We start from the raw sequence: 16,858 nt of genomic DNA, 5'->3' as shown, positions 1-16,858 counted from the left end.
AATATTTTTTTAATGAAATGCTACGCGAAACCACTGGATAACAGAAAGAGATACAAAGTCATATTAAAATTATTTTAGGAGAAAGAAGAAGGCCTGACGTTCTTACAACAGGATAACGAGCCCCACCGAGGAGCTCGTAACTTTAACCATATGTAGCGTTTCTAGAGTTTTCAATCTATCACATCGAAATAGTAGCTTAGATTCGGTGAAACAGTATTTTCATAACGTTAGACTTGTTTTATGATTAGACTTCGATCGCGAAGCATAAATCTTATGTGAACAATCATTAAAGCAACTCATTTGTAAGGATAGAAAAAATTAGAAACATTTACGAAGCTCTTAAAAACTAAGTTAATAGAATTAGTTACTCCTGAAATAAGTCTAAGTAGCCAAATGAATGAAATCGCGTACCTAATATATTGGAAACATAATTGAAGTTTGGGGACTTTTCGGAGTGTTAAAAAATAAAATATAATATGGACCGCCCACTACTTACTTATATTTGAAGCTTTTTACGCATTTGTTTGGAAATTTGTTATTGCTTAAGATTTGCGCACTTTATTAATATATATATTTATTCTGTGATTTGAACACTTACGCGAGCCATAATTGTTTGTATTTATCAATATATTTGATGGCTCAACAAATAAACTTAAGAATGTGTCTTACGTTTGCTTTGCTGTTTGTTATAGCTAGAGCTTTAGCTACGTCAAAATATATTTAAAGCAAAAAATAATAAAAAAATGTAGGGAAAAATATATATAAACGAATTTATATGTACTACAATGAATCTAACGGGACCAATTTAATATCTTGCATATATGTAGCAGACCTGATCAACAGTTAACGAAGTCCAAATAAAATATATATTATATAACAAATATCTTCGATTCAACAAAGTTAGAAAAGTAGCGAAACGAACAAATAAGTGGCATAAAACACTTAAGCGGGCAAAAGCAAAAAGCGATATTATGCTTAGAGTTCATATATTTTTAATAAATCAATATTTATTTGTAATAAATTCAAAATATTTTTTTGCTTTTATATTTATAATTTTGTGGCGAATATAAAAAGACTAAAGAATTACAGTTTGCTTACAAGCAGCAAGCTTTCCACAAACATGAAAAATTTATTTATATACAAAAAATATTCAAAACCTTTACTGATATAAAAATTCCAGAAGAATGCCAACTTCGTTTACATGTCAATTTTTGCTCCATAAAATAAATAAACCTTAAACATACATATATGGATACAGTTTTGCATATATAATTTATTAATAAGCAAATTCATTAATTGTTTTCACTGTTTTCAACATTGTAGCTTCAATAAAGAGGTGCGAAAATAACTTTTATTGCCAACGATAGCAATTATTTGCAGGCATTTCACGAGTGGTTATACAGAAACTTTATCTTATCGCACTGAAAGTCTTGTTTATCAATAAACTGAAATGAGTTTTGCTAATTTGCGATTGGCCATCTTTGCAAATATTAAATTTTTATCGGCATGAGTCATAGTCTGCGGTGTTTCGATATGTCTGCGGTAGAATATCATTTTATTTAATAACTGTATTAAGTGATTTACGCCTCACGCGAACTAAACTTTTTGCATAGGTAATTAATGTAAATATTATCAATTTGCTGACGTCATTCTAGCTAATAGTTAGAGGTGGAGACGATAAAATCAAATTTGAACTAAAAAGCTAACTGTAAGTTTAAGCTTTTGACAGATGTCAGAAGGTCAAGTGTTATAAGTGGAGGGTGCCGTATTTTTTGAGCTACCATCGTATGGAAATTTTATATTATCTGCCTAGATTCAATCACTTTTTCGTTTAATCGTAGAAAATATTAGCAAATACGACACTTGATACTCTAAATGTTATATCTAATGTAGTAGTTTACCAAAAATATTTAAGTACTGCCAGAGATTTTCTAGTAAACGTCGATCATGACTAGACATTTTTACTAGAATATAATAAAATATAAGGAATGGCACGAAAGAACTCGAAACAGTGTTTTGTGACATTTAACATCAATCCTAATCAAATAGATAATTCACGTTCTCTTGAAATCAAGACCATTGATGGATATTACGACAGTTTCATCCTGTTGTGCTGTTTGAAGTACTTTTGACATAAAAAAATACATTGGTTTGTGACGTCATGAACGATAGATAGATAGATCGTTTATAAAACAGCTATCTTGTCACAATCACTCTCTTTCTTGGTTAACTAATGTAATCTCTCAAATATTTTTGAGTTGATAATATATTTCATATAAAGATCAAACCAAAATTATTTTTTTTTACGAATTAATAGACTGATATATTGTCGCAAAGACTAAATTTTATATTTCAATAATTTTTTCTTTTTATTATTATTCTTTTAATTATGAAAAAGTATATAAGAAAAAAGAAGTATGCACTGGATTAAGTTACTACTTCGAAATTTGACACACTGAATTCAATATAGGTTTTCACAGCATTAAGTACTCAAAAAGAAGCCAAAAAGGCAGGCCTTGGCAGTTTATTCTGGGAATATGGAAAAACTATTTTTTCTCTCTCAGGTTTTTTTAAACTTGCATTTGTAGTATGAAGTCTGCTAGGCCAGACTTCGGATTTACATTTTCCAGAGGGTCTTTTCGGGCCACTGTGATTTTAGTAACTCATGGGCTTAGATTTGTACATGCCAAAGCTGGCTGACCTGAATACTTCGATTGTTTCTGGTACTTTTTTAGATCTCTACGAAAATTAATTCCTACTAAATGTCTGCTATTTAACTTTAAGCAAGAAGCGCATACAAATTTGATTGATTGTAGCAACACAAAATTGTTTCGTGAACTCTGTCTATCCAACAGCAAACGTTGAAACGATTTATCATAAAACTTCGACAAATTTGTTGTAATTGCCAACAACATTGCTTGTGATTTGTATGCTTGTATGGGGTTATTAATTTTTTTCCAATCGGAAGGAAATGCTGCAACAAGCGCCAGTCAAGCGAAACAGCAAAGAACAAATGCGCGAACAAAAAATGTTAAGAAAAACGTAGACATATCGATAGAAGGTGAACACAAGTCAAAGCCCTCAGCATAAAGTCACAGACAAACGCTTAAACGCGACGAGCAACACACACATAAAAGTGCTGACGCAGATTTATAAGGCTAGCAACTAGAATTACACTTGTGTGTGTATGTGTGTATAGAAAAATCAAGCAATTGCAACAACAGCCATTTAAGCCATGAATCATAAAGATTGCTAGTGAACGTTTTTGTTGTGCCAGACTGCCAGTGGCTACGAGTATCAGCGTCGAGATTGTTAAAATTTTTGTTACCTCTTATTGCTTGTGTTGCGGTTATGCGGTAAATGCTAATGATGAGTAAGACACCCAAAGAGTGGCAAAAAAATAGGAAAACCAGCGAAATAAAAAGCAATATAACAGCAACATAGCGAGCAGCAGCAGAAGTCAACGTTGAAGACGAGCGGCCATTAAATGCAGCAGCAGCGGCAGCAGCATGGCAAGTGAGGGCAACAGCATGCGCAAAACAATAACAAACATGCAACTTACAACAACAACGATAACATCAAGAGTCAACAATATGCTTTGAGCTAGTGACTCGAGCAACGATAGAATGCAGCAACAAAACAACAACACTGCCAAACACACCGAAATTAATAAGGTGGGGTAAGGAGGGACGCTGTGCAGGGGGAAACAAGTTACATTTTCCTTGTGAGCGCGTAGCAGAGCAGAACACAAAAAAGCGGTTAAACCAGTTTCGGTACGATACACTCACTTTTTTCGGTGCGACTATGGATACAAGCCCCTGTACTTGTATATATTTAATGCACATATGTATATATACTTGTATGTATATACTTCCATTGCATATGTTCGCGTGCGTCTTTAAATGTTGGTTTTCTTAACGCTTTGTTCTTTTGTTGCTTTTCAGGCTGGTGTCTTCCTTTGTGTCGACCGCTTTTGATGCTGCGCGCGCTCGCCACTTCTACTCGCACTCTGAGGCGAAACAACAAAGTCTGCGCTTAAGCAAGACCTAACATGGCTAAGACACTTCCTTGTTTTGCAGGCTGAGTGCTCTTTGTGGCAGCTGCATGCATTCGTCTGCATTTCACTAAGTGACTTTCCTTTGTCTTTAAGTAGTTTGCATGCAAGCACGTACCACCACACACACTTACACACATGCACACATTTATGGATTTCGAATTGCGTGTGCGAGTGTTTGCAAAGAATGTTTGCCATTGTTGCAATGACTTCGATGAACTGGAAGAAAACATAATACTTCGTAAAAATACGACCGCTTAACCCATTTGAGGTAAATTCAAAGTACATACGTGCTCTCAGGGTAAAAGGTTCTCACCGCGCCAACAAACAGAAGACAGTAAGCTTAATATAAAGCTGCTGAATTTTCACCCACTATTTGGGATGTGAGTTAAAGCTAAAAAATCAGCGCAGAGATACCGATTTGCTTCACATTCGAGTAAGAGCCCTATATCGAAGTAAATATGAACTGTCACTTTAGATAGCCAGAGTTTACTTGTATATAAAACAATTGTCTAAGTTGCATGGTGAAAAGTGAGGTAGTAAATTCAGACACTCTCTCCTTCATTGTTCAACTTTTGCCATACTGAGTTTGAAACATCTCGGTAGTCATACTTTCGGCGAACCAGGAAAGATAGCCAAAACTTATATTAGCCGGCTCAAGACACTTTGTCCATTTATGTTGATCTTTATGATCAATACACAGAAGTTTTAGGTATCACAATGTACCGCCAATCTAAACCGTCAAAGTTAAATGCCTTTTGGCGTTTGTAACAGCATCAATCTTTTAACATTTCCAGTATTTCTGAAATTTTTCATTGAAGAAACTACTCTTGGAGCTGATTATTTCGCAACTAAATACTTCTAGGTAGCTCTCTTAGCACTATTAAGCAAAGTTTTTAGAGGGTCCTTGGGAATTATATGATTCTTAAATATATTTAAAGAAAATTTTTAAAACATTGTTATTATCTTATAATTCATTTAAAGTTTTGAAAATTTTTATTATATTTTAATTCATTAAAAGTTGTGAAAATTTTAATGACATCGGAGCTAAAAGAACACTTTTCAAAGCTATAATTGAAATTTTGAGCTCCTTATACATTTGGCAGCGCAAGAAATATTTAAGTAGCAAGAAATAACATAGGGAAAGTTTAAGAGCTTTATGAGAGAGTTTTTCGACGCTCTAAGGTTTTAGATTGCATTGCCTAATACTGTTAAAAGAAGCATTTTCTAGTTGAAAATACTTATTATCAAAGCTGCAATTCTTGAGTAAAGGAAAACGAAGAATCGCTAAACAGTTTGATATGACAACAAGAATACTACTATGAAGTTTCCGATAACTGGATAATAAATAACCGGAACATAAACACTCTGAAGCCAACCTTACAAACAAAGAAATAGCACTCATGATGGAATTTTCTGCTTATCGAAGAAATTTTCTTGAAAACTATGACAACTTGTAACTCAGCTCGTGCAAAATAAAAGTGTTAAAGGTGCAAAAGAACAGTAAAACAAAATTTGCACCGAATTTTTGTGGGTCCCATGAATTTCATGATATGATGATATTGATAATCTAACAAGTCCTTGTATAGAAAACTTTTTTATTTGACAAGATATCTTCACGAAATTGTGCAAAGATTTTTTTTTTAATAGCAACGCTATAAGCTTCGAATAAATTGTTCAGATCGAATCACTAAAGCACATAGCTGCAATACAAACTAATTGATCAAAATCATGACCTTGTCTGGTAAACACTTTATTTGACAAGATAGCTTAGCGAAATCTGGCATAGGATATTGTCTAAAGCAACGCTACAATCTCCGAATAAATTGTTTAATTCGTAAATTTAAGACAGTTCCGAATATTCATAAATAAACCTGTTCATAATGGGTTAAGGCATGTCGTACCTACACAGCATTGATACTTGACTCCTTGAATGTGGGGAGTCAAAAAAATGTTGGCCTCTTTGTTGGTAATTGGTGAAAGGCATAACCACAACCGCATAAACCGTTAGTGAATGTATCCTCTGTCGTAGAGGTGTTTACACGTAATGCAGTTAAGCGGAAGTGACCTAAATGAAATGAAATTCCTTTTACTTGACACAACATAAACTGACTTAAGACGCTGCCTTTCTTTTAGCATTAACCACCAAGTTGTTATAATTTTATAAAAGTATTTTCAAAGCGACATTGCACTTCACACACAAACACCCACACACATAAAAGTAAGTGATTTGCTACGCGCTGCAATTCTAATGCAATAAATGCGCTTGAAAACCGCAACCGAATAATTGATCTAATAACAGTTTAGCCAACGATTGTAAACAAACCGTAATGTCATGGTATTCAACTATATAATTTGTAATCTTTGTTTTTTTTTTTTTTGCACGACTGCATACCCGCCCAACCCGGCCAGGTGATATCGCTCTGAGTTGGAGTACATTTTAGTGTTCATGCTTAAGCAGCAGAAGCTTTGAAAGCGCGCACTATATAATTTTGTATATATGTATATGTGTGTGTTTATGGATATATATAGGCGTTTAAACGGCATTCAACATTTAACTGATTTTTAATGAGCAGCTGAACTAGTGCATGTCAATCTGACAAGGTGTAAATGATTCAAGTCGACGGCGAAGCGCGCAGCAGAACCCGCGTTTAGTTGTGCTTATATGTAGATAATTATACACATACATGCATATAAATATATTACATGTGTGTAGGAAATTCAAGTGCCGCCTAATTAAAAGGAAATGCAAGTAACAGTAATGAAAATTAAGCAGCGATCGCAATGCCTTTTACTGTAAGCGCAGCTTTCCTACCGACCGGTAGTTACCGTTTGTTGTATAATACTAGACTGTAATTAATTTTGAGTAATGTATCCGTAAGTGCTTGGAAATACATAAAAACAAGCTTAAGCAGAAACTTATACACAAGTATAAGTACAAAATATGCTTAAATGTAGAAATATATGAATGTAAGTATATATGTATGTTTGTATGTTTACTTCCATGACTTCAAGCAGATAACTAACGCTTAAGTAATATACATATGAGCACATACATACATATGGGTAGGCATTTGTAAAATTGTTTCCGTTATTTATTCGAGGTGAGTAAGCGCATGAGCAAAGCTTCTGAAATAACCCGGCTTCATCATTTTTTTTTTTCATTTTAAAATTTATTTCCAATGCTACTATTTTAACACTAATTGTTGTTTTTATATTTATAAAAAAACATTTAAAAAAACGTGACAAAATTCTCATACACAATGGAAAAAATTGCCTGAATTACTTGTATATGTATCGGGTTTTGGAATGATACGATTACTATCCATGTAATGAAAATATTGCAGCCGTTCAGGCAACTGTTGCTGAAGACCACCATTTGTCGATTCCAAGACGTTCTCAAGAGTTGTGACTGTCTTAAACCACAACCTGGGCATGCATCCATATAAAATTAATTGTTCTCACTCAAGAACCGAAGCCATTGGACTACCGTATACGTGGAGAATTTGTTGATTTTGCCTTGGAACAATTTGAAAACGATAAAGATTTTTTTAAGAAAATCATCTTCTCCGATGAGGCTCACTTTCATCTGAGTGTTGTGGTAAATAAAAAAAAAACTGTTGTTTCTGGTGTGAAGAAAATCCACAAATTATTCATGAACAAACATTTCATTCACCTAAAGTTTGGTGTGGTTTTTGGTTTAGTAGAATCATCGGTCCGTACTTCTTTCGAAATGAAGCTGGTGACGCCGTTACTGTCAATGGAGAGCGATATAGATCGATCATAACCGTGCAATGGGAAGAATCTGGTTTCAACAAGATGGCGCTACGTGCCACACAGCATGTGCAACAAACAAATTATTGCAAGAAAAGTTAGTTAGTTCATTCCAACATAGACATATTTGTACCCCTATTGGATATACATACTATGTATTATAACTAAATACTTGCTAGATAGCGCTGGTGTTTTTTTTCAGCATTGATATTTATTGAACTAATTTTTTCAGAAGTTCTTACAAAATAGATACTTGACTGCCTGTCTAATTCTAGTGTGACATAAGGTCGCGCTGTGAATTTTCTGTTACGATATACATATAGCACTATTTAGCATGGTTAGAATGACCCTATTTAGGTCAAATATGTACCGGTAATCCCACTCGCCTATCCTAGAAGGTTTTTAGTTCATAATTTTATCTTTCTAACGCCATGTATCATAACCCGATCATACTTATATATAAATAACTAAAGCCATCTATTGAAAAAATAATGAATTTCTTTACTAGCCCTTGAATATACTTTAACAATTTATTATTTGTAGAAGTGTTGGTAGATTTTGTGCAAAATGGCCAAATTTTCAAAATTTCCCGGCGAAGTATGTAAATAAAGTATGAAATTTTGAACAATTAAATTTTTATATCAATGAATTTTACCGAATGTAAGGTTCTGGGTTAATCTATACATACCAAAATTTTATAAAAAGACTATTCTTGTTGTTGTTGTAACCGCAGAAAACATTCCCCAAATTATTTTGCTGCGTTGCTGCGTTGACAGTTTTTGGTTGATTGATGCGGGTCGCTTCCGGCTACGTAGACCCGATTTTTGTGGTGTCAATAATCTATAATGCTACAGTTACCTTCGAAACTATGAAAACTGCTTATCAGCATTGAAATACTTCGAGCTTTCAGCTGAAACCAAAATACTTAAATTTGAAAAGATATCAATGCCACCATCCGTTCTAATAACATTAATTTTTAGGCAAAATTCTAAATCTAAATTTTTACAAATTCTCAAATATACAATAATATCTTTCTATGGACGTTTTTAGAGCAAAAAAGGAAGAGCTTTTAACCTCACTTGGAGTGAACCCGGAATGAACCTTTTATCATTGATGAAAATATATCTTTCTCTACGTTATGAAAAAGACTAATAAAGGTCTACAATAAATTTTTTTTAGAAATTTTCAAACGCACAACAGAGCCTATTGAACGGCGACATATAGAACAAATCTAATTGAAAAAGTATGTAAAGAATAATGAGGCTACATTCGCAAATGAGTGTGATCAAAAGTACATCCTAAGCAACTATCATCACTACTTTCTAACCAAGATTTTTAGTTAAAGCACTTAATGCAAGTTTTCGAAAGGCACTGTAGCTTCATGATATAGTCGAAACACGATATATTATATATAAAACTTTTATCCAACCAGAAATTTAAAGCAGTATTAAATGAAGATTTTACGGTAATTTAAACTATTTTATTTGAAAATATTTGGTCTTCAAGTATAACATATTTAGTTTCAAACTGTGTGGATATTTACTGTTTATTAGACAAATTAAAAGTAGTGTGATACTATCTTAACTTTCAACGAACTAACGGTATACCTTTAGCCGACTATTTCTTATAATAATTTAGAAAATATAAACTCAAATCAAATAGTTACACTACTTCATTATCGCTAAGACATTATTTAGCATTATTTACCAAATGAAAAAAAAAAAACTTATCTGAACATGTTTTCGGAAAAAAGTTTAATTAACCACAGCTTTTGCTAATCATTCGATTAAGTAAAAGTGAACTTAACACATTTCACATAACGTGCAATACAATTTGCGCTGGGTAATTTTCGTTTATTCGTTACGGGCTTACGTAAAAGTGAAACAGCACGTAGATTTGTATGACTTGCTCAACTTGAAGTTAAAAGCAAATTAAAGCAATTAAATTGGTTTTCGAAAGTGGAGCAAATGAAGCTGTTTAGAATGACCGTTGGTTAGATATTTGAAATTAAATTGAACCTAAGTCAATGAGTTTGAAATACTATAAATTACAATACAGCTATAAAGATATGTTAGAAATGTTTACATAATTTTTTCAAATTTCTTTTTTTAATTTTAATTATAAGCATTTTTTTTTTGTTTAGTACTAACAGCAGTGATTGATAGAAAAAATTGTACAAGTATATAGCAACAAATATTTTTGCAATTACTCATGTGATGAGTTCATTAATAGAAGTGCGTTATTTAAGATTTCTTAAGAATATAAATCTTGCTCATTATTTTGAGTCAGCTGTGGTTAATGGAAATTACGTATTTTCTAAAAATTTGTATGCGGGATAAAAAGCGAACTGGTTTTAAAGCTTTAGTTAAGTTTTATTGCAGTGAAATTAATTGATGAAAAGTTTCTTACGTTTAATATCGATCTAATAGACTAATCTTATTATAGATATGATATTATTTTGAAACTTAAAATTGCTTTTCTGGAAACTTTTGCTGAAATTTAGCAACATTTTAAGCCAAACTGGGTTACAACTACGCTAAGGAATAGATTTAAGCTTATACAGTTAATAATTTTCAATATATAGTTACATACATATATGGCGCATAAAGCGGAAATAGGAAGCGGATTGCCAGCGTCTAAATACTTTTGCCGCTCAAATTGCTAACAACAAATATGCTTAAATATAGATCACGCCAGAAAAATAACAAAAAAAAAATTTATAAAACTGTAATAAATAGTTTTCCAACATCGGTGCCCCGCACGGAACTGCCACTTTGCATTTTTTTCATATTTTTCTTTCGTTTGTTATGCTCGCAGTTATGTTGTTAATAAGAAAAACGTAGTCAATATACACACATAACAGCATACCACATATTAATTCACAGCATTAATGTATGTTTCTACGCGCATAATTATGTATTCAACAACATTGTTTATAATGCCAAAGTCTCACACAACGTACATACACACACACGTACATAGTTATGCGCATATTTCTGCATGAAGCACTATCACAGCTACTGAATGGGCAAATATGCGAGCAAAATGTAAAAATCGTTAATCACATTATAATTTGTAGAAAAAAAAAGGTAAAAGCAATAAAAGGCGTTAACTTCGGTTGCACCGCAGCAATAATACCCTACACATATAGAAAAGTTTTCCATACAAGAACTTGGTTTTGTTGGTGTTGTTATGGCAGGTATATGTTTTAATGATCCGATATCAACGATTCCGAAAAATAGGTAGTTTTTTGGGGAGAAAAATACGTGTGCAAAATTTCAGATCGATATCTCAAAAACTGTATAGGGTATAAGAAAGGATAGAAACTATGGTATATTTATCATTATTAATTTATTAAGCATCAATTAATTTTAAAAGCAGCTAAAAAGCGCAACAACACTATACAAGGGTAAAATAGGGCGTTATAGCGGCAAACAAATGAAAAGAGAAAAGTGTTGAAAATGTGCAGATTAGCGTTAGCTATTTGGTGCGCGGCATGGTTAATAAATAGAGCAGCCGTAAAATGAAGTAATTTCCACAATATACAGACATACAAAATAACATTTTCGCAACAACACGGTTATTTACAATGTAGATACTTACTGTGCTATTTTATTTTTGGGCTTGGCTCTCAAAACTTGGTGTACATGGCAAACATCCTCGCTGCTGGAATATAATCCGTTTGCCTAGGCGCTGCCGAAAGCTTTCCAGTAAAGCAGCTGTAAAGTAGTTAGCCTTCGTTGCTAAGCGCTTACAATTTCGGGCATAAGATTCACTTTTTTTCGAACGTACAACGAACCAGCAATATAAACTTGCAACACACTTGTAAGTTTATTTGTTTGAGAAGCTTGTATGTATGTATGTATATATTCGTTGTATTATCCTACAAACATTTTACACACAAACGCACTTATATGTATGTACATATGTATGTGACACTTGTACATATATTTACTGCTCTTTTTCACGTGAGCTTTTCACTTTCTTTGCTTCCGAAAGACACCGCCTTTTCGAGACTGAGTACGCCTTGAAAGTACACTACAAACACACACATAGAAACACTGTCATCAATACCAACATTTTACTTTTATTATTTATTTATTTAATTTATGTATATTTATAGCTTGGTTTTATTGATTTTTGCAGGCGCAATGCAAATGCTTTTGTTTTTGCTGCACAAATTGATTTGTACTGCTTGACTTGCAGCGCTCATGAGGCAGAAATCACAAATATAAAACCACCCTGCTGCACTTGCGTGTGTGGGTGTGTGTTATCAAGTGTAACCGTATCCTTGAATACCGTAAAGCGACTCGACCACAAAGCACAAAGACTTCGCAATTACACCTGTTTTCCATTAAAAATACAGACCGACAACAGTTGACGCTTATGAATGGCAAACAGCCACAACAACAACGAACACAACAAGCTGTTCAATAATAATAATAAGAACAAGTGCAATTTGCCTTTGACATCGAATGTCAATTGCAGATATCAAGCGCTTTTACACACACACCCACAAACACATTTCTACATAAGATTTGCAACGACTCAGGGCCAGCCATGCACAGGTACTTAAGGTCGTCAATTATGGCAACTGAAGGCTCTGTGTCACTTGCAAACGTCACTGACTTTATGTTTGTTGTTTTTTGTAGCATTGATTGCTATGGCTGCAGCTGATAGCTGGTGCCGTTTCTGCCTTTGTGTTGTCTTGCCTGGTTTTTTTACAACCCCTAATGGTCATTAAACTGCTATTATGGATTTTATTCAATCAATTTTATAAATTTTTCCTCTACTCTTTAATCTTTTAAAATTTACTATTATTTAAAATAATTACACAAATTTGTATTTTTCTACAAACTTCGCTCGCTTCCTTATGTACATACACTGAATTTTACTGGGCACAGGTGTTTTTGTTATTGTTGTTACTTCGTGCATTTAGCCGAATGTTTATGTTTGTATGCGCGCGCTTTTCCACTTCCGTTCACTCGTAGCTAATCGGACACAAATGCATATCCGCGTTCGAACGACCGACTTCAATACGCGCTGTTTAATGAATGGCTGGCTGGTGCTTGGCAGCTCTTCGTGTTTGAGTACATTTTCAGTGCGCATTCACTCTTTTCATTGATTTTTGTAAGTTGGGAATTGCGGAAATGGCATCTGGCAATGCCACGTAGGGTAGTGTTGCCAATTTATAAGAAAAAATTGACCGGCATCTAAGCCAATAAGAGCAGTATGAAAGTAATGATTTCGTTTGGTTCAATAAGTCGAGGAAGTTTTCGAGAGATAATTATATAAAAGTGTATTTATATTAATATTAAAATGAAATTATATAGGACCCACAAATTGAAATGTTTTATTGCTAGCATTTGCTATGATATATAATCGGCAGACTTTAAATTTCATAATTCTTTTATTTAAGGGGCGCACATAGTTTGGAATTTCGAAAAATAATTTTTTTCCATGGTCTATACTTTTAATCAACACACCACAGTTTCAAATGAATATTATAAGCATTTTTTGAGTAACAGCCCAAGAGTAGCTGCTTAGTTTAAATAACTCAATCAGTTTAACTTTAAACAAATAATTGCAGTTGTAATTCGAAAACAACTTATCCGATCGCTTTAATTTTTTTTTTGCTTATTTTTAACAATTTTCTTTACACATTGACTTTCTGGCTGATTGTATGACAAATATAGTTTTTGCGGGACCAAAACCCCCTCATTTTTTATCCAAATTCGATATTCTTTTCAAAGTCTGCCATTTTGTTAAACTACAATTTTTGTTTTTACAGTCATAAGTCATTGTTCACACAGTTTTACTTAAAAAAGATAACAAAAATTTACTTTTGCCCTTCAAACTCATTATTATCGATTTGATTAATTATTATAGCTGTTTTTTAGACCGAAATAACGATTATATAGTTTTCATGAATGCCTTTTGCTTCAAAGTGGACATCAGATTACAAGTCGCTAAATTTATTCCTGACTACTATATATACGGTGGGTGCGGGAGCTTCAGGTATAAAGTATTTTCCCATAGTTGTTTGCGATTTGAGACACTGTACCCACACTTTGAACAAAGTTTTTGCACACCCCAATACCCTTTGATAAAATTGGAATGGTAATTATCTCTTTCAACTTGGCTCATTTTGTGTATTTTTGGATGTTTTTGTACATAACTGCTTGCCTTAGACTCTGAATTCATTATCCTTAAACTCTGAAAACACTCTATCTTAAAGCAAATGTCGGAGAGTAGAGAAATTAATGAGAGTGTCGTTTGAAGATTAGGTCTAACTATAAAATATATGCATTTAATCATACAGAGTTCTCTCATAGAAACGAAACAAACCTCTCAACATTCCTGGTATTTTAAGAAATATTTCCTCCCTAGGTAACATTGGGCTTGGAAATTTATTAAGATTCAATTTGAGAAGAATATTCTATGATCTATTCTGCAAAACACACTGAGGCCAGATTTCCTTCATTTGAATTAAGAAGTATCGAAACACCTTGTTTTGTATATATATAGATGACATAGTTCAAGTAACTGGAAATAAAAATCCATTAAAAATTGTAATTTGTTTAAATAAATTTCAGTTATGTAAGTTCTGAACTTGAATGCTTATTGGAGCAAGTGAGTTATTTAAAAAAAGTTTGGTTGAGTGTCCAAAGTAATAGAATTTGGAGAAGAAATACTTCAATACCGTAAAATTAAAATTTTACTAGTTTTCACAAGTCGGGATTTACCAATTGTGGAAACGTGTAATAATTAATACAAGGCCACTCCAGAGAACGTAAAATATATATGATATACGTTCTCTGGCCACTCTATGCGCCTAAGAACTTGGCAGCACTGATCATATGGTTATCTAACGTCAAATGCAATTCGTAAACAAACATATAAAACAAAAGTTAAGTGGTGCATCTCGTTATCAACTATTTCGAAAAATAATGCAACATACTTGAAATTGCCGTAAAAATGCAAGTTAGCACTAATGACTATTATGAAGACAGTGGCCGTGAAGGCCAAATACGCTGTATTTTCCTCAGTGAGTTCCATGCGACTGCTGGCTGCAAAATCAGCTGTCAGGTGGGTTTCCAATTGGAGATTTAATTTACTACAAAATATATATTCCATATGTTCCTTTGTTAATCTCAGGTACCCGCTGATTATGTGAGCAAGGAAGTATTTGATGCCATAAATGTATATATTATCCCCAAGCCGCATCTACAACGTTGCATACTGACAGTGAATGCCTTAGATATAAAAGTCGTGGGGTATCCAGTAGGCATTGAGAATCAACAGAAGTATGCACGTAATGCATTTCTGTTTAATTTATGCTTTGTTTGCGATTCCTGGGCGCGTTCGGTACAGTACGAGCCAGTGGTTAAGAAATTGTCGGAGTATTTGGTAAAGTATAAAAATCTTAATTCAGCATTTGACATAGAATAATGTTTTATATTCTGTCCCAGATAATGATGGAAGAGGAATCATGTTTCCTATCGAAAGAAGGCGACCATAAGTTGAAACTACAAAAAATCTTTGAAACAGTGATAAAAGATTTGAATGAGAAAAAAGTTACTACTATTGTGGGTTAGTAATAGAGTTAATGTCTTTACATCTTTGAAATCGGCTTCATATTTATGTTTCATTCACATAGAGGGCGACACTACTATTTACTTAAAAATTGTTATACACAAACCTGATCCACCTGTAGTTAAAGATCATATGGTGCCTTTACTGCTAGTCGATTTCAAAAATACACCATTAGACAAGTGGGATTTGACTACTCAACAGGTAATTTGCAAAAAATTTTATTCCAAAATATATTTACTATACCTGCTTATATAATTCTAGATATTCCCATATATAAATGGCATTAATCATATTGCGCGTATTGCTGCCGAAGCTGATGTCGAAACCAATCTGGTAAAGTCGTGCATACAAAATTTAGCCTACTATGGTGTCGTACATCTACTGCCCATACTTAAATATAGCAACGTGTACATGTGCACACAACATTTGAAGAGCTTAATCAAAATACCGTCATTAAGTCAAGCTTGCCGCAAATATGTCGCCCTAAATTCCGAAAAAACTCATCCATCTATACAGAAAGTCTTCCAATTTTACGCTTCCATGACACACGGTGTGACACTACGCGCCATTTGCCAGCGTTTATGTCCACAAAATTACAATATTGATGAGAGAAAATTGGTTATATTCGGTTTACAACACAAATTCATACGTTGCATTCACAAATATCCCGTTTTTACTGGTTCTGTGCCCTCCGGCAGACAAAAAATGTATACAGGGCTGTCTAGTTTTGATGAGATTTGCTGTAAGACCGGTCTATCGCCGTTGGATATTGAAAGAGACATCGATAAGGATACTAATGTGACGGTGATATGGAAATGAATGACTGAAAGTTTTGGATTTTGTTAATAATAACATTTCATTAAAAACTATTACACATTTGTACTAAATCGACTCTTTCTTTGGTTTGTGGGCACTCCCAACAGGTTGCATCTTTTTTCCATTTTCTGTTATTCTAAAATGGATTCCTCTCATATGAAGTAACTATCTTCCCATATGGAAGATAAATGGAATAGAAAAGTGAAATAACAAAGAAACAAAATAAACGGATCCATCAAATTACCTCAATCAAGAGTTTTGCTCAAGTTTTCGAAGTCGAATTTCTCCAGGCCTGACTTCAGTTTATTAAATTTGTGAAATGCACCCATGTCAAAAATCATCAGTTTGGATGCTTACTTCAATCCAGTCATCCAAAACCGCGCCCCTTGTGGTCCAAAAAGACTCAGAAAAATCGGACACATTAAGGCTCCTCGAGAGAAACATTCCGAAATCCTTGTAGTGTTGTTGTAGTAGTATTCCTGCAGTAATTTTGAGGAATGGTGCCGAGTTGACAGTCCGGGCGCGTTCTGGTTACTTAGACCCGACTGTCAAGCAAACGGCTCTCTTTCTTCGACTGTATCCCTGATAACTTGGACCGCTGCATCGTGGTGCCTACTC

At 33.7% G+C, this 16,858-nt stretch overlaps 2 protein-coding genes across 9 annotated transcripts in view; one reads left to right on the top strand and one right to left on the bottom strand.

Moving 5' to 3' along the window:
• Positions 1–12,904, bottom strand: part of LOC106625520 (uncharacterized) — a 58,333-nt gene extending 45,429 nt beyond the window's left edge. For 2 of the 8 annotated variants that reach the window (XM_036362348.2, XM_036362350.2), the window contains exons 1-2: positions 12,712–12,903; positions 11,432–11,866 (exon numbers count right to left, since the gene is read on the bottom strand). The gene's annotated coding sequence lies outside the window, so the exon portion shown is untranslated. Of the gene's footprint in view, positions 1–11,431; positions 11,890–12,457; positions 12,474–12,662 lie in introns of those variants that run through there. The other 6 variants (XM_036362341.2, XM_070109558.1, XM_036362343.2 and 3 more) reach the window with 6 other exon arrangements.
• Positions 12,905–14,705: 1,801 nt separating this feature from the next.
• Positions 14,706–16,293, top strand: Nprl2 (Nitrogen permease regulator-like 2). Its single transcript, XM_014245555.3, has 5 exons — positions 14,706–14,917; positions 14,987–15,238; positions 15,301–15,421; positions 15,489–15,625; positions 15,686–16,293. The coding sequence occupies exons 1-5, from the start codon at positions 14,807–14,809 to the stop codon at positions 16,241–16,243; spliced, it is 1,179 nt and encodes a 392-aa protein (XP_014101030.1). The 5' UTR covers positions 14,706–14,806; the 3' UTR covers positions 16,244–16,293.
• The last annotated feature ends 565 nt before the right edge of the window (positions 16,294–16,858 follow it).

This window comes from Bactrocera oleae, chromosome 5, assembly GCF_042242935.1.
Source record: "Bactrocera oleae isolate idBacOlea1 chromosome 5, idBacOlea1, whole genome shotgun sequence".
NCBI classification, from domain to species: Eukaryota; Metazoa; Arthropoda; class Insecta; order Diptera; family Tephritidae; genus Bactrocera; species Bactrocera oleae.
The sequence above is the reverse complement of the archived record's forward strand: the minus strand, read 5'-3'. Positions and strand labels throughout refer to the sequence as shown.

What these genes read in the sequence shown, in the direction of transcription:
- Nprl2 (XM_014245555.3), top strand. Translation starts at nt 14,807, where the DNA reads ATGCAAGTTAGCACTAATGACTATTATGAAGACAGTGGCCGTGAAGGC. An exon ending in GCTGCAAAATCAGCTGTCAG is followed by an intron (nt 14,918 to 14,986) that starts GTGGGTTTCCAA and finishes TGTTAATCTCAG; the next exon opens with GTACCCGCTGATTATGTGAG. An exon ending in GGGATTTGACTACTCAACAG is followed by an intron (nt 15,626 to 15,685) that starts GTAATTTGCAAA and finishes ATATAATTCTAG; the next exon opens with ATATTCCCATATATAAATGG.